Source organism: Oxyura jamaicensis, chromosome 3, assembly GCF_011077185.1.
Source record: "Oxyura jamaicensis isolate SHBP4307 breed ruddy duck chromosome 3, BPBGC_Ojam_1.0, whole genome shotgun sequence".
NCBI classification, from domain to species: Eukaryota; Metazoa; Chordata; class Aves; order Anseriformes; family Anatidae; genus Oxyura; species Oxyura jamaicensis.
The window spans coordinates 11252585-11280509 of NC_048895.1; the positions used below are offsets into that span (position 1 = coordinate 11252585).

General features: G+C 33.5%; 1 protein-coding gene and 2 long non-coding RNA genes across 33 annotated transcripts in view; 1 reads left to right on the forward strand and 2 right to left on the reverse strand.

The window, feature by feature from the left end:
• Positions 1-27925, reverse strand: part of NRXN1 (neurexin 1) — a 712085-nt gene that overhangs the window by 391558 nt on the left and 292602 nt on the right. For 22 of the 31 annotated variants that reach the window (XM_035320187.1, XM_035320183.1, XM_035320178.1 and 19 more), the window contains 3 exons: positions 27509-27892; positions 21603-21806; positions 19316-19342 (listed from right to left, as the gene is read on the reverse strand). In XM_035320187.1, the coding sequence (XP_035176078.1) occupies positions 19316-19342; positions 21603-21806; positions 27509-27892 (615 nt within the window). The remainder of the gene's footprint in view (positions 1-19315; positions 19343-21602; positions 21807-27508; positions 27893-27925) is intronic. The other 9 variants (XM_035320199.1, XM_035320182.1, XM_035320205.1 and 6 more) reach the window with 1 other exon arrangement.
• On the reverse strand, positions 36-16700 carry LOC118163526. Its single transcript, XR_004749097.1, has 3 exons — positions 16690-16700; positions 11305-11311; positions 36-898 (listed from the first exon to the last, which is right to left on the reverse strand). It is a non-coding gene; the product is annotated as an uncharacterized LOC118163526 (long non-coding RNA).
• On the forward strand, positions 783-23525 carry LOC118163525. Its single transcript, XR_004749096.1, has 4 exons — positions 783-902; positions 6647-6656; positions 10121-10126; positions 23513-23525. It is a non-coding gene; the product is annotated as an uncharacterized LOC118163525 (long non-coding RNA).

Sequence of the window (27925 nt, forward strand, 5' to 3'; positions counted from 1 at the left end):
TTCCTTTCCTTTCCTTTCCTTTCCTTTCCTTTCCTTTCCTTTCCTTTTTCATATCAGCATTTTTTTAATTGCTCTGCCTTTGTATAAAGTCTTTGAGCCTGTCAAGGTATCTTCTGGAATAAAAACAATAGCTACAGCAAAGACAGCAAGGTTCTACTGATACCATGTTGCCTTCTCTTTCTGATTAATCCTCTGTATTTACACATGACTAGGGGAAGTATGCAAACACAACAGAAAGAGATTCTTGTGTACTAACTTGTGTCAACTACTTGAATTATTCTGCTCCTTCTATATTAACTTTCTTTGACAAGAGAAAGGGCAGTTTTGAACAAAACTTAAATAATGTTCTTTATTGATACAGTAATATGGATGCAGTGAAAAATTCTCTTTAAGAAATTTCTATTCTATATTTTATTGGGGTTTTCGAAGGTATCAAAGGAAGGGGTTTCTAACTACACGTCGAAGACAAGAGATGGACTTACAGAAAATAATGTCATCAGTAAAAATCTTGGTTAGAGAGAATAGACCTTTGTAGAAATAGATCACTTATTGTTATTTTAAATATGTTAATCTTTCTCCATTTTTTGTTCCAACTCATTTTTTTCCTACTTTTTAGGAGTTGGATTGTTTAATAATCCTTATTTCACATGGTTCTCTAAAGAGACCTAAAAGCATATCCAATTTTAGTTTGCTCTCACATTAACAACACCCTATAGTGTCTCATTCATGTAAAGGAGCCTCAGTGTATACAAATATCAAATCCAACTGAGTTGCTCACATTCATGCAGGCAAATATATCTATTACCTTTTAATGGTTAGGGACTTGGAAACCCTTTTTGCTGTAATATTAAATGTACATTTTCACAGCTATTGGTCTATTTCCTTTTGTAGTTGATCTCTGAGTGATTTGCCTTCATTTGCAGTGCATGCAATCCAGAGCTGGAATTAAAGGGAAATAGGATGACAGGGATGAAACTGGGTATAACACATGATGGAAGCAATGCACTGAAAGCATTCTTGGCTTTGTAGAAACCTGTTATTTTGTATGGAAAAGAGAGTTCCTTACCTGAAGATTCCCTCTAAGAGAGAAGAGAGACTTCCTCTTTATCAGAAAGAATATATGGAACCACAAAATAGTAAGCCCTACTGTCCAGGTATTGTATATATACCCGTCATGTCTCTGCAAATTACCATTGTTTCCCATTGAGGTTGAAGAGGTGGATAGGGAAGAACAGGTGTTCACCATTCCTGTAGAGAATGTAGGGCTTGGGCTGCTTCCTGGCCAAGAACATGGTTTTGCATATCAAAGTAGTGAATATGCTTGTGAGCAGTGTATTTAAGACAAACTTTTATAAATGTTTAAACACACCCAGTCACAAAAACACATGGAAATCCCTTGATACCATACAATGGTGAAAGGACTGCAATAGGAAATTATATATCTTATTAGATGACATTGGCTACCTCAAACAGTTTAAATTATTATTTTTCCTCAGTGACTTTCAAATATATTGGCCTGAATTTTAATTTAGATCACAATATTATTCAGATCATAATAGTTCAGACTCTTGTCCTGTTTTATAGTGCTCCAGTTTATAGTGAATTTACTATAAATCTAAATCCACTAAAGGACTGACTCTTCAGTCGTATTATAACTTTACACTCATCCGATTCCATTTACTTCAGTAAGATCACACCAGCAGAAAGTGCTAGTATATTTAAATAAGAGTTGGCGTAATACCCTGTTGTGTGTGTGCATGTGTACGTGCAGGGGGTTAAAAAACCAACCAACCAACCAAAAACCACAAAACATTAAATGTCTCCCATAGGAAGAAACCCAAGAGCCCTTATTTAAAAATAAAATAAGAAATGGATTTTTTTTCCTGCATATTCTGTGGATTGATACTACCCTTCTAACCTTAAGTCTCTCCAATCCTAATGTATTTCCCATGCTGTCCTTCCCCTGGAACTCATTTCTCTCTTTCTAGATAGGACATAGTTCATTTGCTTCATGCACCCAGCACTCATTCACTTTTCTGAGCTACTGATTCATATATGAATACCTTAATCATATCTTAAACTTTTCCTTTCAGAGACAGGTTGTAACCTACAGAAATCCACTATATCCTCTTGCTTAAATAAAATTTTATTATCAATATATATGTTCATCTCTTTCTGTGTTATGGGCTTAAATAACTACAAGATATTATGCATCCCTAGAGTGATTGGATAGTACCACTTAAACAAATATAGGCACTTCCATGCCTCCCACATTTGCTCACAGTCCAGCCTGGCAGTAAAACCAGCACTGTACAGGCATTGTACAAAAACACATCCAAAACTATTTGTTTGAACCAATACGGTATTATTGGTTCCTACAATGCCATCCACTACTACTAAGGCATGTACCAAAATGCCACCCAGACTTGACTGAAGCATTAAATTCTGTGATCAAAAGTAGGTATCAAAAGTGAAATATCAAAAGCAAGACTAAGTAAAAAGAGACTTGGAAAGGAGATGGGATGCTATAATTCAGGGAATGCTATACTAACCTACTGAACCCAAGTCAGTTACAGGAAAACTGACAGTAACTCTTCATTGGTCAGTAAAGTCGATACTTTCAGCCTAGTTTGCTAATGGACATACCACCACATACATACCACCACAATCAATTTTAGGTGGCATTTTCCATTTGAAATTTGAGAGAATAAGTGGCTAAGTCTGCAGCAGGGAGAGTATTCAGAAAAGGCTCCTCCAGAACCAGATGCAGAAACACAGACAAACTGGGGGAAGTCTCTTAATCTTCATTATCGTTTCTATAGTGGTTGGCTGCAAAAATGATTCTGATCTTCTGACCCACCCATTTGCAAACCTTAATTTAAAAAGTCAAGTGTTACAGTGAATCAACTGCATTTTAAATGACTGCATCTGGATTTATCATCCAGAAATTGCTTGACTATGCATGTTTCTTACTAATAGAAAAATTGAGTTGCCTTTTAAAAATCAGTGATGTGTATCAGTTTATCATTTAAAACTAATTGAAAAATTAACTTGAGAAAGTCTTATCTCAGGCCAATGGAGTTCTGTCAAGTGTATCTTCTTCCTAACAGAGTCAAACAGACACCTGCACAAGAACAGTACATTCACTGAACAACATCAAGCAAAACTTATCTGCACTGCTTACTCACAATGTTCCATCCCACAATAGATTTATTATAGGCAGAATTGCCTTTGGCAATTTAGGTAACGTATTGCCAATTTAGGGTGTTACTGTTACTTTTGAAAACTAAACCTGACATTCTGTAAATCAAAACAGCAGATTAGAGTTGCTAATATTGTTCATTAGCCTTCATTCCGTTTGTAGATTAGGTTTTCCCATACTATCCTGAGAAACTGAAATATAATATTAAATCTGTTTCTGTAGATGCACTCATGTAGAAATGCAGAAAGCTAAACAAGGTACTTCTGAAAGTTCTGTTGGATTCCTTTAAATGGCCAAACTACAAACTGACTACATTTAATGTTGTGGAAAGCCAGCATACATAGTGAATGCACTGGGGTAAAGTAATGCACAGTAGCATGTAAAAAACAAAAAAAATCAATGAATGAAATACCATAACCAGGTCTGAGGGCACATGGTTTTCTACAAGCATTTGCCTGTCACTTTTCTCTATTTTCTATGAACTTCCTTTCACTGCTGACAATCTGAACTGCTGAGTATCTCCTCTCTCCTGGCCTTGTCTGCCTAAGGCAAGCTTTTAACTTGGGCTGTGACAGGGGACATACCCATCTATTAATGTCTTCAGAGCTGTGAGCTATTAACTGTTGTTGACACAAGTGTTTACACAGTCAGTGGATCAAGTAAGGAAGACAGAACACATACAGACCTATTTGATTAAACATAAGATTTCTTGGTGCCTGCTGAGAAAGGTGCCGATGGTAAACCACTGTCTTGTGAAAACCCATTCACTACAAACAGAACTAGAACCACTACTTAATTTCACCTACATGGAAAAAAAAAAAAAAAAAAAAAAAAAAAACTACAGAATGCTGTGAAACTCCAGAAAGCAGTAAACTTCTGAGCTGTAAGTCTTGGCATCCAGACTCCCTTGGCACATAAAAGTATACACAGAAGACACTGAAAATCTGAAGTGCGCTTGCCTTGTTAATAACTGGACATATGTTATTATAGCCATATTTTTTGAAAAAATGTTTTTTTGTTGTTTGTTTGTTTGTTTTTTCAAAAAAAAATAAACCTGGATAAACCTGATTTGTTATTACATTATGAAATGCCTAACCTAGCTCAGAGACATTTCTCTACTCATTCCATTATTTAAAATATTTATTGCTAGGAATCAGCTGCATTTTAATTTTCATTTTGTAAGCCATGTCTAAGTAAGTGAAACACAAACAGCCCTAAGGACAGGTGACTTTCCTTTTTCTTGGAAATAATGAAATAGAATTATCTTTTAACAGCTAAAAAAAACAGAAGCCAGCTAAATCTATGGATTTTTAATAAGACTACACCTTCTCTTTGTACCATTCTCTAAGGATCATAACTATCAGATAAAACATGCTACAGGTACTATAGGTTTAATGAATCCACCTGAACAAAAGTACACCAAAGTCAAGGATCTTGGTCCTTGCTTTTTCATCCTACTGCTGAACACTTTCAGGCAAATTTTCAGAAATTATCTTGAGCATGACAATTGACATTTCTTTACATAAGGCAAGTGCAACACACAACAATTCTATGCTAAATAATTCAAGATTATTTGTGTTGTATTTACTGTAGGGAAAAAAAAAAAAAAAAAAAAAAAAAAGGTCAGCATTACAAACAAACCATAAGGTCATAACCTGCCTTAAATTATGCTATATTTTTTTAAGTGCATCCAAACAATAGGACTCTGACTTGTGAATCAGCAGATTCACTTTCACACACTACTTGTGTGGCTTTTAGTAAGCCTTAGTTTATTTTTGCATTATTTTGACAATACCACTGGAATTAATCTGAATATGTTTAAGTTTTTGTTTTGACAAAATAAGGTGCGCTTCACACTTAAACACCTTCAAATCAAAATCTTCAGCTTCATTTTACCTAAGCTGCTTCAGTGCATTAGGAAAGCAGCCATTTCATTTCACAATGAAACATTTCACAATATCCCATTTTCTCATCCAGCTCCCCAGTTCCCAGAACACCACATGAGCTGAGCCTGGAGTTATTAACACTGAAACCTGACAGTAAGAGAAACCAGACAGAAAGTCTGTCCACTAAGGAGAGGAGGGATCTGAAAGACATGGACAGAATCACTGCAGCAATTCACCTACCCATACAGAGGCACTGAATAAATCAAATTGTCTTGATAACCGTTTTGTTTTGGTTTGTTTTTGTTTTATTTTTAAGGATGACGCCATGTAAACTAGCATATTGCACAAAGAAGAATGAAGTGGCAAATTTTAATAAATCTACAATACAAAAATTTCCCTATGCATATACAGACTTTTAATTATAGAAAACTTTCTTATACTGGAATTTAGTTTCAATTAAAAATTGCCTTCAATTCCTATATAATTAAAAATCTTTATAAAACTGGTAGAAAATTCTGTTTAATTCATCTGAAGTTATCTGTGTTTATTGTGTTCCCTCCTAGAATATGAATATGATTAAAAATCACAAGTGCCGACTTGGCAACAATTGTGTTAAGTAGTATCAAGAGTAACAAGAAACATCAATTTTAACCAACAATGGAATTCAACTTATTTTATTATTATTGTTGTTCTGAAATGACTTGAATGTCCAATATTCATTATTTCTGTGTGACTAACAGAGTTTCATTTGTTACTCTGATTTGTGAGATACGGGTTTTTAAGAGGGAAAAGATCACAAGTTCATTTTCTGCTTTATGAAGGCTAATGAACAATATTAGCAATAGATCTCTAAGCATACCCTCATGGTGGAGGAACCTGATATGAGTCTGAAGGTCCTTTACTACTGTTTCCTCCTACTAAGTCTGCCCTCTTTCTTTCCATTTAAACACAGTGAAGGAAAAATAACCTAACTTGCAGTGTTTTTTGAAGAAAATATAAGCACAGGTTTTTTATTATTATTATTATTATTATTTTCTGGGAGACTTGGAGAATATGGTGTACTTTGGTTAGACTATAACTGACAAATAGGAAGAAGCGGGAAAAGCTTTGATCACAAAGGCTTTCTGACTTTGATATTGACTGTGCCCATTTATATCAAGCCATGACTGTCAAAACTCTAAAGTACATTTTAAAGATAAGTACAATTTCAGTGTGCTTCTCAATGATTTACCTTTTTTATAAAAACATTACCTTTATGTCTACGCAAAAACGAACATAACAGAAAAAAAAGAAAATCATTTTACCATCATATATTGAACATTGTGTTAAGAATAAGCAGATTGGTAACTAGTTGGCAGGCAAAGGAAAAAAAAAATGGACTGTGACTTTATTTTAAGAATAAGCTCCTCTTAATTTACAGGTGTCTTCATCCCAAGGCACAGCTGTTATAACCTATGTAACAACTAAATCTCACATTCATATACATTTTTTTCTTTTTAATGAAAATACTAAATTATAACATTTTGCCTATTTAAGTATAAAGAGAATATGTTTAAAGATTTAAAATTGTTGCTTATGTCTTAAATGTTTTAAAATATTTTTATAATCATCGTGGATTAAAAACAATTTCTCAAGACTGCTTATTCTTGGATGCTTAATCTTGGACATAGGATTAAAGTAAGGAACACTCAAATGGATATTTTAGATTATTTTCAGGAATTACAAATATGTGACTACAGAGAGATCTCTGTTCTATAAAGAGCAGCATCTACTGACTTTGATGGGTATGGAATGTTTCTCTGATTTTTCCAGCTTATAGAACAGAAGACATACAAGATTTAGGCTTCTTACCCTGTACATTCTTAAACTATATCACAAAATATTCACAAAAAGACTTCTGCTGATTTGTGTATTTCTTCATTACTATGTCATGTCACTTTTAACTCTGAGAATGATTCTTGTAGTGTCTTCACTATAGTGATGAGTGCAGTGAGTTCATGATTGTTTGCCTTTAGATCTTTTCAGCTTTTGAAGAACCACCATTCTGGCTGCACCAGACTGTGTCCAGGATTAAAATTCTTAATGTTATTGATGATATGGGACATGGGGAAGAGCATTCAGTATACTGGCAGTAGCAGGAACATATAAATTGTATGTGTATCGTAAGATATAAATACTCCAGTATTATTAAAAGGGTAAACAATAGTTCTTTGAATCTTTCTTACAAAGAAAAAAGAACACACATTTTTGAAAATATAATTGTAGATGATATTGTAAATATTCTTTAAAAATTTCTTTCAATTGAGAGAAATCAGGTCTGATGTTCCTTACCTGTAGGAAACCAACAAGAATACTATTCCCTATACAAACTGGATTTTTTGGACATACTTTTTCAGTATTCTTGAGCCTAATATGCAATTTTAAAAAATACTAGATATTTATTCCAATAAATATTTTGTTGGGAACAAAAGTATTGAACTGTCTCAGACATCACTTATATTTGAGACTGCTTGAGACAATTTGCATATATTTAATATGGCATTTTATTCATTTTATTAAAGATAAATTTACAGCAACTCTTCCAGCTTTGTTACCCATAAGACCAAAGCGTGTTTCTTTTCTGAAAATGCGACTTTTTTTTTTTTTTTTCCTGTTAACACTAAGCAGCATTCTATATCAAGCTTTTCGTGCTACATTTCAGCTGCTTCTATCATTTTCCTAGATATGTATTTAAGGTGACCAACTGAAGCACTGTGACACCTGCAATAGTGAGGTTTGGTTTTACTTTTTCACTGTTCACTTGCAAAGTTTGAGAATAACAATATATACAGCCAAGCATTTTTTTTTTTTTTTTGCTATCTTTTATCTCCAGGCTGTTGTTTGTTCTGTCTCTTGCATTGTAATATGAAACTAAATCTCAAGAACACAATGACTTTTAAAATTAAGTAGATTAAATTGATTTCAATGTTGAGAGAATATCTCAAATGTTTTTTGCCATTTGTTTTCTCTTAAGAATCATGCTCAGTTTCAGTAAATGACAGTTTTGTTATTGAAAGAAAAAAAAAAAAAAGGTTAGTTTCTTGACAAATGTTCCTACTTACAGTTTCTTAAAGTGCGCTTTGTATCTTGATTTATGTCATTTTGTGAAATCTAGAATCCACACTAGTCTTTTCTAGCTAGTGTTGTTCTTATTCATAGCTAATTAGCTTGTCAACAGGCTTCCTAAGTATCTTCTGTCATCTACAAAATGTTAACTGGACATGCAAGGAAAGTTCTTCCTCTGATATCCTGTGGTACACATATCTGCATTGTTCCCTTCTAGGAAATTCCTTTCAAAGCTGCAATTTATGTAGTAAAAAAAAAAAAAAAAATGCATGGACAATCATAGTATAATGGTAAGCATGACAAAAATTCAATAGCTAATCTTCACATATACTTTCAACTATAGTTCTTACATTTTGGTAAAACTAGAATTCCTTAGATGTTGTAAGCACACTGTCTGTGCTTGTCATCCTCCATTGCTGATCTGATTTCCACAGGTCATCCATAAACAGTTCATGGTACATGAGTGAAAGATGGAATTGTTGACTTACCTGTTTGGCCTTTCTTTTCCAGATAGATTGTACTATTATTAAGAAAAGTCTTAAGGTGCAGAGACAGAGAGGAACATCTAACTAATTAAATTTTATCTCTACATACATACACTTCACTCCTCTGAAGAAAATCTCACAGAATGTAAAATGAATGAGCAATAATACAAAAAAGCAAAAAAACAAAAACAAACAAACAAAAAAAAAGTATAAGCTACATTAACCAGAGCTCCCTTTTTTCTTTAATAGCATTTTTCTCATTCCATGTCTTGGTCTTCATCTTGTGTTTTGTTGCTTCAATACTGCCTAGACAAATAACTGCTGCAAAGTTCTTTGTACACTTCCCAAAGGGGACTGCATTTCAGAAAGCCAACTTTATCTTGATGTCTCAACTCAACAGAGTCATAACTCCTTTGAAGTGTCTTGTCTGAAGGATTGAGGCCTAGAAATCAGCTGTAAGGGAGCACAAGTTAACCTCTTGACATGTCATTCAAAAGAGAAATGTGCTTGGATGGAAATTTTAACAACTACCTGAATATAATTTGTTAAAGTCTTTGTCACTAAGACATAATAAGGAAGCAGTTATGTGGTTCCAGTAATAAGCTACCGAGTGCTTAAAATGTTATGATAGATGTTTCATGCATTTTAATAGATACAAATGCAAAATGTGCTAGATATGTTGTAAGAGTTTTTAATACAAGAAACTGCTCTGGGTAGATGTTTTTAACACTATTAGCTCTTCAGTAAAGTACATTGAAAAATGAATTACCATTCTTAAAATGTTAATGAAGAATAATATTGTAGCTAAGTGCTTACTAGACTTTATCAAAGTTGAACTTATGTAACAATGACTGCAGAGAAGTGAAGCAATGATAAAATAACATACCATTTCGAAACAGTCACACAGCAAATGCTAATACATACTTAAGCAATATTTTCTGCAGGTGATAAAGAACTGGAAATCTGGAAAGCTCAGAAACCAAGTTCAGCAAACCTGTATTTACACAAATATGCAGAGAACTCTATTTCTACATTACAGCACTACATATAGAAGGACAAAGGCTCTCTGCACATGTACTTCTCATTATTGTCTATATCAAATGTCATAGATCTTTACACTCAAGGAGTAAAATACTTGTGTGTCAGAGATTTATCCTGAATATTTTTAATTTAAGCAAAATTGCAGTTTGGTAACTTTTTTTTGCCCTCTTTGAACAAGAAGTTGTCAAGCTTTCCCTGTGCAGCTTGGTTATTTTAATCACACCAAACTGAGAAATGCGATCAGATCAGATTTCCACTGAAGTCAGTAGCACTTATTTCTAATAATGTTGAACTGTTCAATTCATAATATCTATTATTTAGTGAGAGGAACAAACTTAGCAATTCACCTTCAGACCTACTGGAATGCAGACCTACTTCAGACCTACTGGAATGCTCACCAGTTAGTTGTACTAGTGAAAACCAGGTGTCTCATTCCTTCTGATTCTGTCATATTTCCCTCTTCCTTAAGTGTTACATACACTAACCTTTTTTAATTTTCAACCCCCCCCCCCAAAAAAAAAAAAAAGGCAAAAAACATGAACACTCATCATATGAATTCTTTACAACTATATACTAGGATGCAATGAAGGCTGTGAACCTGTGATTTGTTCATCAGAAAAGCAGTATCTACCTGAAGAAATGGCAATTTGTATGGTTTTCCTTGAAAAGTTCTGGAGATAAGCACTGTAGCATTGATTTATTAAGGCATCCTATTTGGAAAAAGTCCTAAGCATATTCTTAGAATACTTAGTTGCTTTCTGAACCAAAATATTAATGATTTTACTTTTTTTTTTTTTTTTTTTTTATGTAGTTCTGTTTGGAACCAACAGAACTAACCAAGTCTCTATCACCTGAAATAACCTCTTCAAACTGTAATCCAATAACAGAAAGACTGCAGTATTTTTCCCCAGAATTCTAATTTATAAGCACTTATAAATGTTTCCCACAAAAGCATTAACAAATGAGCATTAAAACAGCATCATTCAGTAGAAACAGTGTTCTAAGAAAGAAACAAATGAAGTGAAAAGTGAATAAAGGTGAACACATGAAATCTGATAACATTTCCTAAGTATAAAGTTAGAAGCATTATCATCTGAGCCATGTTGAGTTACTGTTGCTACTTTTTCTTAATGCTGAATGCTAAAAATGATTTTCTTTTAAAAGAGATACAGACCAAAATTTCCATCAAGAAAACTCTTGACATTAAGTCAAAAAATTATTCTCAGTGTTTTGTAAGTATGAAGTAGAATTCATTAATAGTTTATTCAAACTATCTGACTTTTTTTAACTGTTAGCTAAAAATGTGTTTGTGTTGTTGTTTTTTTTTTTTTGAATAATTTACTGAAATATTTTCTTGTGAATTCTACTGCCATCTCTGTGATAATACTAATTTTCACAGAATCTGATTACATAGTTTAGAATGATTATATGGAAGATAAATTTATATATTCTTCCTTTCACTGGCAATATTCTATTTGCTTTGATTAATGGGTATAAACTGATGGTAAAATGATTAGGAAATGAAACTGCAAAATTGGAAAGGAAATGGTGCACAAAACAAAAGTGGCCATTCTGGATTTTACACCTGAGTTCTGTGTTGTCTTACATTCTGCCTTTGACAATGACCAGCAATTGGTGTTGAGAGAGGATTATATGCTGCAAGCTTCTAGCAGATTGTAGTCTACAGACTTTCTGAGCTAAGGCTGAATCTAAGATCATCAGGTTTAATGCTAATGACAAACATTTCTTCCATTAAATGCTGTTAAGAACATAACAATGGCCTGGCCAGGTAATACCAGAAGCCCAGTGAGCCCAGTACTATGTGTTCAGCGGTGGCTAACTCTATAGTAATAGACTGTAACTCTGTAGTAATAGCCACTCTATAGTAATTGCTAGTTTAATACAGTTACAGCTTCCATTGACTAACATCTCATGGACTGCCTGAGACCTACAGGAAGGGCCTTATCACATTAAGTCTTTATGTATTTCAATTTCATACTACCTATTAACTTCTTAATGTTTTTCATGGCTGTGTAATCATAACATATTAAAATATATTCCCAGATTATTATTATTATTATTTTTAATCTTCCCAAGCTCCCCCATGTAGGAAAGCCAATCCAATATCTTGTTGCAGTACACTGTATTTTTCTTGTTTTAGTTCATCATGTGGAACAGAAACTAAAAATGCATACAGCATTCAAGATGTGGACAATGACTGTACAATAGCATAAAGGTTTGTTTGTTTGTTTGTTTTTCTGTTCTGCTGTTACCTCCTTTTCCCATAGTTACTAACATCCCTTGGGACTTCTGGTCACTTCTGAGAACTGAACTGTTTTACACAGGATATATTTACAAAGATGGCACAATTTCTTCAGCTCAGTACTAACAGAATCCATTGCTGTAATTAAATTACTTTTTCTAGTATGAATTACTTTGTACATGCTGATATTCAATTCCACCCACCATTTTACTATCCAGTCATTCAGCATTTTGAAAACCTTTAGAAAACCTTCATGTGCAGCATTTTATTTGATTTTCCTAAATTATCTAATTGCTTCAATACTGTTATGTCAGTGTTCCTTCTCTTTGCCCAATCATGTATGAATATGTTAGCAGAGATTCCTGTGGGACCAATAGTAGCAGAGATTTCCAGTGAAATGACTGCCACGGCAGCCCAGTTTATTAACATATGAATGACATTACATGAGCTTTTACATATTCTTCTCCAGAAGTAAAAGTACTTAATAAAGGAAATGGTTTAGTGATGGGAATCGGTAGCTCAGGTTGACAGTTGGACTTGATGATCTTGAAGGTCTTTTCCAACCTAAATGATTCTATGATTCTATAACTGCACACCATGACTGAGGAGAACATTATTCTTCAATATCCCTACAAGATTAGATTAAAACAGCCACTTTCTGTCATGACAAAAAATTGTGAGAATAATTTAAATCACCAGTCCTGAAATGTGATTAAGTCATCTTGCTTCTCAAATGCTAAATAAGAAAATTATAAAAATAGAATAAGAGTAATTTAGGACCTACTATTCACAAAAATTTGTGAATACTTTCTACTGCTTCTTCCCATTAGAATAGTAGAAAGGTCAAGTCTACTTCTGCTGAAAAATCCTTTTACAAAACATGAGGTAGGACCCGTTCATATAGATCTAGATTTATTAATTCAAGACAATCTATTCATATAGACTTTGCACATCCTGGAGACTACTTTGCCCCCATTGGTAAAACAGTCTTTTGCATGCTTGTGGCATTTTGCTTTCCCATCCTCTAGTGGTCCTTTTGTCATCAGTATTTCAGTGATCTCCTGCTCCCCATTTTCCTTTAAGAGTTCAGCCTGAAGTTTTGGGGGAATAACTTCAGTCAACTCCAGATCATGCCATTGGGCTCTGCTGATAATATTTTGACAGTGTACCAATGTTTAAAGAGACAGCAGATACACAAAATAGACATATTTTATAAAGCCCTACATATATACTAAATGGAAAATTATCTGGCCTTGTAAAATTCAGCGGTATGCTAACATATCATAACGGAAAAGTCTACTGCTTTTCAGCAAAATCTTAATGTTTCTGGAAACACTCATGTGGCAGTACTTAAAAGAAAATCTTTATCTGATACCCAATGATTTTTCTTTTTTTTCACCTTGTAACTAGTGAGATTCCTTATTGTACTACTTTTCAAATTTACTTCCATAACCATGTTTATTTTACTTTTTTTAAAATATATATATATATATATGTTTCTAGCTATTACAGAGCACAACACTTTGCCTTGAGAAAGCCACAGATACACTAATGCTATATATTTGATTACTGGGGCTCCTGTTACATAAATTATATATTTAAAGTACCACAAGCAGAATGTAGGTCTTAAAAGAAAGGGAGAAAAAAGATGGATGAAAAGTGTAAAAAGAAAGGAAAAAAGCATACAGAATCCTCTATTGTCAGACTATATCCATATGAAATTTCACTAAAAGCCACAAAACAAAACAGACTGCAAATGTTTATTACCTTATGTGAATGGTCAAAAAGAACAGCATCAGCTGTATCTCCTAGTATGTAAATACTTCATGATGTTCAGTTATTTTTCCTCAAGTTCAAAACTCCCTAACTGGGCCTCACTATTTCCTAGTTTGAACCTACAGCTTGTTTTCATGAGACACATTCAGGAGAGAAGGAAAATAGTTACGATGTGCTCAAGTGAACACACAGACATTTACGCAGAAACCGTACCAACATTTCTCTTCAGATGTCTGAAATCTCTTTTCCTTAACTGATACAGATTAAGCATTCAACATCTCAAGAAGTGATGCCTTTGCCTTTCTGTTAACATATGGTTGTGTGTTTTTTTTTTTGGTTCTTGCTTAGATGTAGGCCAGATATATTCACTTTGGAACAGCACAGCTTTGCATTGCTGAAATAAAACAAAATGCTCTCTACCAGAGGTTGCTTTTCTGCTGTCTCCACACCATTTCTGCCTCCTGCCACTGCTACTATCTATATACTATAGCAGGTATCCATAGATGGTCATGTGATAAAACCACTCAGAAAATTTCAGCAAGTTAAAATTAACACTTTTCTTCATGGGTCACTTCTTTAGTCAAATTCACCATATGGATGCTTGAATATTTGTGCTGGCAGCAAAGCAATAGGCAATGCAAGAACAAGACCAGCAGACAGGAAGGCTAGAACACAACTTTAAAGTAAATGACAAACTTTTTCAAAGATAGATGAAATTCTGCAGTACAAAACACAAAGAATGGTATAAAGAGCATTTGAAAAACACTCAGCAATGGCCCTGCCGGTTCCCATTACCTTCTGATCTAAGTCATTCCTACCATTCAAGGAACAGAGATGACTTTTTCAGAAATATTTTTAAGTTTTAACATCTATCAGTATCTGTGAAAAGCCTACTGCATTTTTATGACTTTTCATGTATTTGATTGAGATCCTTATACATGTCAACACTGTTTCCAAAACACGTTATTTTCAGCTATCTGTGCAGAACTCCTAAGCCTATGTGTGCTAAGGACAATTCTAAAAATAACTGCTACATATTTTTTATGCTTATTTAAAGAAAGTCAACCTTAAAACAAAATCCACATACAGTAAGTAATACGAATGAAAGTAAAACTGTTCCTGCCTAACATGAAGGCAAGATGAAAGGGTTGTTCATCAGGTCAGGTCATAGACCTTGCCCTAGGTAATCCCAAGGAGCAGAACCAGGTTACAAGTGAGGGGAAACAGAAACTAATTTTCATCAAAGAAAGATGGGCAAACAGATTATAGGAAGAGAGGAATTGCTTTGCTATCACAACTCCAGTAAGCAGTCAATATGATGGAGTTAATGGAATAACATGTGCAGCATCTTCACCCTGTATTTTACAGAGAATTGAGGAAGCAGAAGGATCTTTCTTAAGATCCTTCTTAAGATCCTTTTCTTAAGATCCTTCTTCTTGGCTTCTGTGGCTGTACAGAATAAATTACAGACTATCCGATAATGTTTTAGTCCCCTTGAATATGTTCAAACATATTTTTTTTTCCCGTTTGTCTGTTTTCAGCCTTAATTCACAAGCCAGTGCCAGAAATATAGATACTGGATGGTGTTAGTACAGATTCAGGACTAAGTACCAAGGACTCCAGTGGGACAGCCTTTCAGTAAAGAAGTAGACTTCCTATTTCATATGTCTTTTAACCTGCTTGTTTTGCTTAGATTCAGATGATGGTCTCTATTTAAATATAGCATACCTACATTTGTTCATTAGCCATTCAAAATCTGTTGTGTATGTTGTGTAAATTTCACAGGATGAAAATCTGTCTCTAAAACATACTAGGAAAAAAAAAATTATTCTATTCAACTGGATTTACTGGTCTTTTAATTGCAGACTGTAAAGCATAAATTATAATGGAAACAATGCTACCCTGATATTTGGAATCCATGTGAAATTGAGTATCATTTAGGAAGGATCAAGATCTGCAAGCCGTATTCAAACAAAATAATTCAGTGGTATTTTGAGTATATAAAGGAATACAGGATGGATTTGATCTTAAAATGGTGTATGCAAAAAGGAGAAAAGTGAGCATTGTATTAGGTGTAGTAAAGTTCAATTAAGATTTAAATATCTAAATAAGTAGCAATCTATGCAATATCTTTCACACAAAATTGCACAGATATTACTTCCCTCTGCAATGGATAAATTTATTTTTTTATGCATTTCTCTGTAGAAAATTTTTAAGAATTAGCTCATTAGTTTTGTATACAATGTCTAAGAGCTGTATAGCAATCAATGTAGAGTTATTTGTACAGAACACTGAGTGTCACGCAATTCTGCACATGAAGGATTTCTGTTATTTTAACCACCATCACTCACCTTAGTCATATTTAATAAATGAATGTCTGTGAAAACTATGACTGAAACAATAGTAGCCATTTTTGTTCGTAACGTAAGTTTTCCCATTTCTTCTGATGTTAGTCTTAACATTGACCTAAATGTACCGGCAGTTTAAATGGACCATTTATTTCACTTGTTTGATGGACAAGTTTATTTTGTAAACTTTTAGTCTGAAGAACATACTGGAGTGATTTAAGGGTGAAAAAAAAAAAACAACATTTCTGGAATGGCATTTTCTAATAGACATGGGAAGGAATTTCTAGTGGTATATGGTTTTATAAATATACCAATCTTTTAAGATGGAACAAAATAAAAATAGCTTGACTTCAGCATGTCACTCAGTTCTACAAAAAAGGCATGATATGAACAGTCTCCATAATATTTTTAATGAGATACGAGCTCACTAATAACCTGACATATTATTAACATTTTGAAAATTAATATATAAATATATATATGTTTCATATAAGGAAGACGACAAAATGCCACCCCTTCTAGAACACAGGACATTAGCTAGAGGTGAAATCATGCTGTGACAAAGTATAGTACAAATTGCTACAAAAATCTGAGCTCTGACTAGCCAGTTGTGCTGGTCATTTTATTGCAGTGAGCAGAAGACAAGTTTCAGGCTGCACTCAAGGGAGAATGGGAAAAGGAGGTGTAACATTTTATTCACTAGTTTTTCAATTCACTGTAGAAAACTAGGCACTTATATATTCATTTTTTTTCCTTTTCTTCTCTCATAAACAAAAACACTATTTTTGTTTATGTTTGGTTTTACATTTTTTTAAAGTTCTTTTTCCAAATTTTAAAGTTCTTTTTCCAAATTCAAAACAGAAACTTTCACCCTGATCTTACCTGTATTATTGCTACTATAGTTAAAATAAATGGTATTTCAGTCCCACTGTTGAAATTACATTAAGATGCTTGATTTCTAAGCAACAGAAATGGAAAAATCTGAAAATAGCTTCCTAAACATGAAAAACAGATTTACTTCTAGCAACATAAAATCAGGATTGGTACACATCCAGATCTCTATAGACTGAAAGCCACAAAAGGGTAGCCATTGAATTATTATAGATTTTAGCAAATTAAGACTCAAGTTGTGTATGCTGTTGCTTTGAGAAAAATTGTGTGTGTTCCACTAAAATCCATTATGTTGTTTAATAAGAAAACATATTCTAAGGAATGCTTAGAGCAATAATTCTTCATCATCTAAAAATTAAAACACAGAGATCGCTTATGAAATGTTATCTGTTTTTTGAAAAACTGCAGCGAGCGCTGATAAGAAAGTATTGTAGTACTTACCAAAAGAGGTAACAAAAGCTCACAGAAATCTGTTCAGTACATAAGCAACAAAGGGAGATGGAACTAATCATGAAAGTTCATTTGTAAGAACAAAAAGGTTACAAACAAACTGTAAGGAAAAATAACTTTGAGCATTTGATACGACAAATATTTTCTACAGAAGTTATGCTAATTTTGCATGAGACCAGGAAGAATTCACAACTGCTAGCTCAGTTCAGTAAACATATTCCTGCTGTTTACGGTCCTCTAATTGGAGGACCACTTAGTGGTCCTTACCACTTACTTACTCTTTATGTGCAGGTTCTCTTTTGATCCACAACTTACTTGACAGTGGATCCTGGAAATCATTTCAATTTATGACATTTCATTTTGTTTGAAAGAGATTTAAAAATATATTTATTGTGTTGTGGGTCTATTAACATTTTTTTTTCACCTTATTCTTTTTCAGAGGAATTTTATTAAGGAAGGTGAGAAAAAAAAAATAACTGCTTTTGCTAGGGGAAAAAAAAATAGAATTTAGCAGCAGCAGATCAACTAATTATAATTCTAAAAAAGCTGCTTGCCTTATACTTGGATTTTATTTTTATTTTTTTCTATATGGGACTTGATCCAGAGAAAAAGTGTCCTACAACTGACATCAACAAAATTTTTCCTTTTATTATTATTATTTTTTTTTTCCCAATGGACAGTAGGGAAACAAATCATCTTTAAAATTGAACAATTTGATTTATTAATTTATTTAATTTTAAATGAGGAGGCTATATTTATGTCTTGGTACCTGAAAGCATTTCCTGTACTGTATTGAAAAATCTGTCTGGATTTAAGCATGGTTCAGACTAAAAACTTGCCTCAAGAAAACTTTGTTTTAAAAGACAATTTAATACAATCCCTATTTTTCTTTGTGGACTATAAAACTATTATGGGAGGTTATTTTGGTGACTTTTGGGAAGCTATTTACACTACAAATTCTAGCTACTGTTGTTGTTTAGCTTTGCTTTTATTTGCATGGCTTGTAAAACCTGTTGGAAAGTTAAAGAAAAAACAACCCAAAACTCATATCTACCATACTTACTATCAGTACTTTTGTTGACACCATTCAGGAATTCCATAGACTCAAAATAAAATCACAGTCCTTTTTCTCCTTTCAGAATATAGCCTCTTAATCCAAATAATATCAGAGAAGTTAAAATTTAGTCCATTCATCTGGCAAATGTTTCCCTCTGTTTCATAAACATGCATATCACAGAGAAAAAATGTTCAATTTAAGGTTTTTACATGATTAGAGTGTAAAAAATCATCATAGAAATACAGTTATTCTCAGAGTTGATTATGTCCTTACTGTAATATACTGTGTTCCCATAAAACAATGGCTTAGCAAAACCAATTGTTATAAGCAGCCAGTTAATACAGTTAATTGTCTAGGAAGATTATAAAATAGAAATTCTCATACTATGTTCTGACAGCCTCACCACAGGTTGGAGGTAAAATGTAAAGAAAGCTTGATAGAAAAGGGAAAATGAGGGGTAAAAGATGTAACAGCTAATCAGAAATGTTGGATAAAAATTTGATAGCTACTGTCAATAAAATAGCCTGCTTAGCAGAATGCAGTACTGCAGGTAGGTACTGTGCTATTTCCTCTGCATATATTTACAGCCTGTAGAATCATTCATTTTTTTAACATTACAGTTAGAAGTTATATAGAAAGGACAAAAAACACACACTAATGTATATGATGACTTTTTACACACCGTTAATTAATCATCACATTTCATTAATAAATTATCAAGCACTTGCAAGCTGTCCACAATCTTTTTCATCTAGTTTGCATATTTTATAATGGTGGAATAACATTTTAAAAAGTTTGAATAGGCACTTACTGGAATTACAGTTAATCCTGATACAGTCTAGATGGGGAAGAATAGATGAAAAATGAAAATTTATCCTTCAAGGTAATAGCTGCAGACATCCAATAAAATCACAGTCCACCCTTCCGGGGACAGACACATGCAAATATGGCCACTCCATATTATCAGTCTTTACATACTGTTATAACCCAGATATACTGCGATAAATCTTTATAAATAGAAACGACAAATAGGGTAAAAATGGCCAATTTCAAACAAAGCTACATGGTGACAAATCTAAGCAAAAAAATCAGATTAAATGTCAAAGATGCTTAATTGAGGCAGGCTGCAACCTTTTCCCCATCTGTGAAAGAACAGTTAATTTATCTTAGTGCAATTAGAAATTGCTCCGTCACAATGGGTTATAGAGCAAGCCAGGCCACAGTCAGACACCTTGGACAACTCTTGTATAGTATACCTCAAAGGCTGATCTTTAACAACTAAATAGTTAAATACAAATCTCATTTTCTAGGCCTATAAATACGGATTTGCACTTGTTTATTTTTCTTTCTAGAAGTAATAAAACACAGTGACTATATTTAAAACTGCATTAATACACAGAAAATAATCACATACTTGTAAAGTGACAATTAGAGAAGACTGTCTGTTTTCAGATTATTTACTTGCCTGGCTAAAAAAAAAAAAAAAAAAAAAAAGGGGGGGGGGCGATAAGAAGAAACAATATTGTTAAAGCATGGATTTCTTGACCTATGTAAGTATGTAAGTAGGCAAAACCTGACAGATGTAGGGTATTTTGTACAGAAATAAAATGACCTGATCTGCATTGTATTTGGCTTTATCACTGAAATAAAATAAAATAATAATAATAATTAAAAAAAAAAAAAAAAAATCTCTGCCATGCTATTTGGTTTGTGCAGCTGCTTCTGGTTTGTACCTTTGAGGAACAGATATACCATTAAACCTAGATTTTGTTTCCATATAGCTGAGTTTGTCATGTGTCGTCAACCGCATCAGAAAAGTGGTTGCAAACAGCAAAGGACCAGCAGCGGCATAGCCCCTTTTACAGAAAGCGAACCTGCGGGAGGCTCCGCGCAGCACCCGGCCGCCTGCAGGATCCCCGGCCCGACACTAGAGGGTAGTACAAGAAAGGAGGAAACGGGGGAACCCTTCGCTTCTCCGCTCTGCAGAAAGCTGAACGCCAGGACAGTGTTCAGTTTTGTTTTGTTTTGTTTTGTTTTCATAAAGTGGATGGGTAGAATTTTGTTTGTTTGTTTGTTTGTTTGTTTTCCCACGCTTTCTGGGAATCATTTTATCTTCTGTGATTTAATAATATGTTTATATATATACTTAATTCCCTTAAAAAATATCACTCCAGAGAATGTGAATGACTTCATTTAAATGTGCATTTTCCTAAGTGTACTTCTATTCTCCTTCAGGTTCTTCCCCGGATTTATACATAAGCATGACAAAAGGACTTTAATTTTATTAGTATTACAATTATTAGTATTATTTAACTAGAGAAAACTACAACCTAACCTTTTGTCCATTATATTTCAAAACAGGAAACCAATTTTTGTTCTTTCTTTTTTGTTTTCTGTAAAAGGGTTTGTGCCTCCTGTGTTCACATGGCTATTTGCTGAGGGCCGCAGTCTTTGGGCATTGAAGGGTTGTGTTATTTTTTGAAACTACAAAAATACCACCACAGAATTGTTTAAAAAATAGAAGATGAGTTTACTATAGATTTGTCAGCTAAAAAAAGGAGACCACAAAATCCATCAGTGGAAATTATAGTTAACTGCAATATTTTCAGCATTAAAATATGCTGAAAAATAGATACTCTTTAAAATATTTGTATGTTGTACATTAGTTGGTGGACCTAAAAATGAACTGACCTATGTACACGTTGTTTCTTCTTGCACATTTAAATTGTGGAATTTCTACTATGGATAGGTTGAGGAGGGACACCAGTCTTCCACAATGAAGAAAAATAATTTGGCCTAAAAGTACCACTGATGAACTAGTCTTCTCTTTTTAGAATACACAATAGTACAAAAATATTGTGATGGAGTATGTTAAGACTATATAAAGAAATGCAAAAAAAAAAAAAAAAAAAAAAAAAAGGAAAAAAGTATAATAATGGGCATGTATTTGTGTGTGTATGTACATATGCAAATGTTGCATCAACATGTATATCATTTCAGTTTACTTTTAATGTTAAAACAGGCTGTTTCATAAATGTTTGCAAGCAAAAAGAAAAATGTAAAGAAAATGCTAATTTCTTGGAGGAAGAATTTGTTACCTAGGTTGACCGTTAATTTAACTCGTCCTGCATCCAACTCTAACCGGAGGGTATCTGCAGATTCCCTAGAAGTAGTTGCCATTAAAATGCCATAAGCTCGCTGAGACCTGAACCGTAAAGAAACATCTTCTGCCTCGGTATGCATCACAACAGGGAGCTGTATTTTCATAAACATACTTCCATCATAGCTTAAAATTGTTGCCTCTGAAAACATAAAGTAGAAAATCAGTTATTAAAGAAGTATAATGTATTTATTAACATTGCTCAAATACAAGTTGGTAAATGTATATCCACACAGCATGACACAGAAAAATTACATATTAAAATTATTACTGCTAAACATAAAAAAAAAAAAAAAAAAAAAAAAAACTTTGCTTAAGTGGAATATTTTGGTGCTTTTAAAAGTAACACAATTACAACACTAGAGGCCTTTGCTGATAAATTATCGTCTGATAATATAAAAGGTGTTAGAATCAACACTGGTACTATTTGCTGGCTTTTTCTATTATTCAGTCTTTTAGAAAATGACAGAAAAGAGAGAAGGAACTGTCTTAATTTAATCAGAGATGACCTGTGAATGTTTAACATCATGGTGAATGGACCTGATGTGATTAGATACTCAATCCTCCTAAACTTTACTGTGCCAGCTGTTTTGGAAACAGATGTTCCAAGAACAAAGCAAGGAGACTGAAGAGAAGATCAAATGCCTTAAAAGCATTGGGGAAACCAGGAAACCCCCTCATGTCAACTAGCTGCTTTCAGAATGGGGAGCTCTGAGTATATCTTATATAAGATATCCACGATATCTTATATTTTAGAATATATGAACTCTTACATATTCTAAGACATAAAGGTATCATAGAAAAAAAAATTGCAGGGAGCAGAGATTCAATCAAGATTTAGCACTACCCTGAGAACCATAATTGAAAAACAGTGATACTACATATCCCTAAAATAGAAAAAATAATAATGTTTAGTTCACTCACTTGAAATGGATCTTTTGGTAAATACATTGCTAGGAAAACCTATTTTTAAATCATTATTAAATTATTATTATTATTATATTGTTAAATCATTAGTAAATGATGGCTATGCTATACAAATTGATGGTCTTTTGACAATGGTGTGCTCCCCTTTAAGGATAGCAAGCTGTGATTTGCCAGCTATGCAACTTAGCATCTTCCACTTCACTCAATATTGTTCTCAGGTCTACAAATTTCCACATTCTGTTGGTCTTGGCTGGATAGAAGGCGTCTAGTAGTACATGTAAGAGACCTTTGACAGTACAGTAAGTTCCCTTTCCCCTCATAGATGTCTTGTAATGTTCGTGGATATGCCTTGGTGGCATACACTAATGTAATCCTTCAGAGAGAGAGGTTTGGATTTGGACAGTAAGAAAAAATAGTTTTCAAGATAAAACAAAATGTGTGTGTTTTGACTTTCTTCTTACAACTAGAGAATTTGTTTTAGTTGCTTAACACAATTGTTTCCACCCTGCAGTTGTTTCAGCTGCCCAGAATGGACTACTAATTTGCAAGGCCTGTTCAATAAGATGGCGACTTGGGCATTGGAGAGGCAGCAAGGGTTATACCAGTCATATAAAACTCCGAGGAAAACTTTGGTTATAAGCATGTATTCATTTTTGCCTAACTTACTTTGGACCACCTAATTCTTATTGGCTTGTGTGCCTCATCTTTCATTGAGATCTACACTGCTACTCCTTGAGATCTACTCTACTACTTTACTCATATAAAAGTTGACAGAGTGTCTTTTTTCTTCTTGTTCATCTTCATCTAATTATTAGATTACATGCCAATTCTAGCTCAGAATGTGCTATTTGTTGAAGGAGACTCCATGTCAAGAACAGTAGCTTTACTATCAATTCAGTGGGGAAACATGGCAATGAAAAGAAAAATATGAGAAAAAACATATCACACTTTAACAATCATTTAGGGGGGGCAGGAAATAAGTGCATGCAGTGGAGTTATTCACAAGAAATGAACAGTAAGATATCATGCATAGATTGATATAAAAAGATCTTACACATTCCTTCTTCAATGTATTTATAAAGCTGACATTGGAAACCCTTGCTTCTTCCATGATAAAAAACAAACAAACACACAAAATCCAACCAACCAAAAACAAACAAACAAACAAAAACAACAACAAAAACACAGAAGGATTCTCCTCTCTCTCTCTCTCTCTCTTTTTTTTTTTTTTTTTTTCCCCCTTCAGATTGTTACTGATTAAAATCTCTAGGGCTATTCTTTCTATCCTAATCTATTATTTCCTATATAGGTATTACCTAAATCAGCAACATGCCAGTCACCACAAACACATCAGCTAATACTAGTATGAGAAGAGATTCAGGATCCTCATTTTTCTTCTGTTTTACAATCAGATTTGTGTTAATAACATGATGCATAAATGCTTATTGCAACTTTATAAATAAATAAAACTGGATCTTGTTTCCTCTGAACCCCTTGTGGTGCTTCCAAAGTCAAGTCTTTTTTTTTTTTTTTTCCTGCTTTTTAAGTTTCAAAATGTTTGTAAATGTGAGGACTGTTTTACAGCCCACAGAGCCATTTTTAAAGCATGAAATCATCCTTGGTGTGTGTTGTCTATCAAATCACATACAAACTTTGCCTCAAAATGATAAATGATACAGCCCAGAGACATGTCAGGAAATATGTGAATAATCCAAAACATCAGTAATTAACTATTCAGGTTTGTTCTCTTTTAGTTACCAGTGTAGTTACAGCAATAATATCCTGCCCTGAAAAAAAAACACTGATATATAGATATAGATAATTTCAATCCTATAATCTGTGTGGGTTTATTCAGGTATATCAATGCCTGCTGACAAACATTTTTGTGTTTGTTGGTATTGTTTTTATTTTATTTTATATTTTATTGTTTTCTTTATTTTATTCACTTTCATATACACACTGCTGCTTGTGTGTTTTCTATCATGGCTACTTTAATCCATCTGGTCCCTTTGCTTCAGCCTTGATAAAACATGAGGACCCTTTCCATCGACCTGATGGGAATAATACCTGATATGCAATTAATTACTGGATAATCTATAAACAGAAGGCAAACTGATTCATCCCAATTTCTACAGCAGTATTATTTCAGGACTGAGATCCTAGGCTACACAGTAAAGGAACTAGAACTTAAACACACAGGACTAATTATTTTATGCAAAACAGGGATATAATTACCATAATCATATTTTGAAGATAGCACACAATTCTTCATAAAAATCTGTCATCATATCACCTGTGGGTTTCCTTTGTGTTTTGTTGTTGTTGTTGTTTATTTATTTACTTATTATTTATTTAAAGCATCCAGAGATAATGTAAAGGAATGAAAACTATATTTAATGTATATGTTTATATGCAGGTGCTTTGCATGCACAATGCGTACACAGACACACAGATATTTTCTCCTCAGAAATGCCACTTCGACAAATCTTTGCAGACCTACTTTTTCCTTACCACTGTTTGATGAATTTAGTCTTGTACATTGTTCCTAGCTATCAAGTCAATAAACATACACCTGCAAAAGTCAGTCCTATATTATGGTCACAATGGAAGTAAGATAGGAAACCAAATTATATTGCTGTGACAGCTGTCTGTCCATCTGCTATAGTTTCCATAATCTACTAAAGCCAATCTACAGATTATACTGATGTTTAAGCTTACAAAGAATCAAGCATAATATAAAGAATAACTTTCAACAAGATAAAAAGTAATTAGATATGAAAAATATTAATTTTAGGTATCCAGAAATCAAAATTGAACTGAGTTGTGCAGCATGGTTTTTGTGCACCAGACCTATTTCAGATGTTGCGTTAAAAAAGATATATCCACATATGGATGTTACTACTCCTATTTTGGGGGAAATGATATAAAAAATAAATTGTAGTAAATGGTAGCTACACACTTAAGTTTAATGCAGTCATCTTAGTCATTTAGCCTTAAATATCCCAGGTGCTTAATCTCTAATATTTTATTCTAACAATTGCCCTACGTGTAGAACTGTATTGTTGAAATGAACATGTTCCTAATTTGCTAAAATTGATTTGAATAATTATACTTGTGTTACTTACATCACCAGATACAATAGTTTATCAGTTACTGCACATGGGTGGAAGTTATCTTTGTTTGGTAGGATGTCAACACATTGCTTTCAGAATCACAAAAGCTTAATTGCATTAATGCATAACTATTTGGGATATGAATCTTTCTGTAAGACCTCCTTTTGGTGTGGTTTCCTTTGGAAAACCAAGTAGAGTAGGAAACAATAACATACTGTCTGAAGTGCCACACACACGGTAGAGAAACCAATTACACCTTCCTAGTGTTGCCATTCCCACCAGGAGAATGTGTTGGGAAATCAAGCGCTATATTGGAAGATGGCTGAAAATAAAGTATGGAAAATAAACGAGACTAAAAGTTCTTTACATAAAATATTACCACCTGTCAAATATATTTATGGAAAATTGGTATGAATAAACCTGCTTTTAAGTTCTTTGCAGATCTGCTTTTTTTTTTTTTTTTTTTTTTGTACATGCATCTTAGATCTCAAGCTGAAAAGATCCTATTTCTCAAGCTGAAAAGTCCTCTATTCTTTTCTGCCATATGTAATAGCAGAATTTTGCCACAGGGTGGTACACCACACATGGTTAACTGAAGGCTTTTGTAATCCAACAGACAGCTCGGTTATGCCCTCTGCCAGCTTCACTCCAGCAGTAACACAACAATCTGGAGATATCAAAATCATTTGCCAAGAGCCATATTCGAAAAATACAGAAAAGAAAAGAAAAAAGACTGAGAATCTACTTGTAAATGCTAGTAATATGATGGTATTCATTCTACATACTTGCACGTTTTACATACAACTTCGGCTTTTTGTTTTAAAATAATACATTTTTGGTTTAGCTTATTACCCACTAAAACGAACCAAACTAGAGGAGCATAATTTAAGTTGCCATCCAATAACCTTGAAGTGTAGTTTTCAGCTTGAAGAAAATTATACTCTGTCAACTGCAATGTGAGACTTTACAAAATAAAACTTGGCATTCAGATGCTTCCTATACTAATACAAATAAACACCTAAAATATTAACTACATTTTTTAATTATTATTATTTATTTATTGCTGTCCTACTACTTGTATTAAAATCTTTCATTGGCATACTCTATACCATTAATTATATTACAGATTTTTTTCCTATGGACTAACTAATCTCAACTTTGTCGTCCTTTCCATTATCCAACTTTTCAATTAAATAAATGGGCTTTGTCAACTTTACATTTACCTTTTCTAGGGCAGAGGGATACTCAGTGAATTAAGATGAGTAGAAACAGTTTCCTTGGGAACTAGGAACTTAAGAAAAAATGTCAAGTAAGAAATATAGATTTCTAAAGAGTTTTTTTTTGCTTTGATTCATGGCAGAAATTCTGGCCATGAATTTAAGTGATAGTGTGGAATTCTAAATGAAATTTAATTACTCAGTGGTATCAATGTAAAGTGACAGAGAATGAGACCTCAGTTTGGAACTGGAATGTGCGTTCACTTATGCAATACTAATTGAAATTACTTTCACAAATCTTTTAATAACTCATCAGTGTATGATGACAAAAGGCGAGACATTTTTCTAGAGACATTTAGCAGGTACTAACTCTGTCATAGTCAACTAATATCTATGCATCTTAAAAAGTCATCTAAGGTCCTTCCTCTAATGTTACTTCTTTCAGTCTAGAGCAGTGCTCCATTTCCATCATCACCAAATGAAATTAAAGACACTTTGTCTGCATCAGAAGAGTTAATGATAATGTACCATTTTAAACATTGTACAGGATGATTAAAGTAGAAACATGGCCATCTCATGGAACTTACCTCTTTCACAAGATCTGCCAAGGTACCCTGTCCCAGAGCAATCACAAACATATCTGTTCCACCCATCCCTGCATACACCATTGTTTTTACAGGGGTTGCTAAGGCATGGTTTTGCAGTTTCTCTTGAGCATGAAGGTTTTACTCCAGCCGTACTTTGAATTTCAGCCATCTGTCGAATATCTTTGCTTTGACCATCAATAAATAAATCTCTAATGCAGCCAACGTATCCATAATTGAGAAGTGCTGTCCACACCTCTGTTGGGAAGACGAGGCCTGCTTTATTTTCTGGTAAACCTCCAAGATACAAGTCGTCATCCAAGTCAAGGATTTCACTTTCTCCCGGTGCAGTATATGGAGTACGTAACGTGTTCACAGATATGGTCCCTGAGAAGAAATGACAACAAAATTCAAGATTTT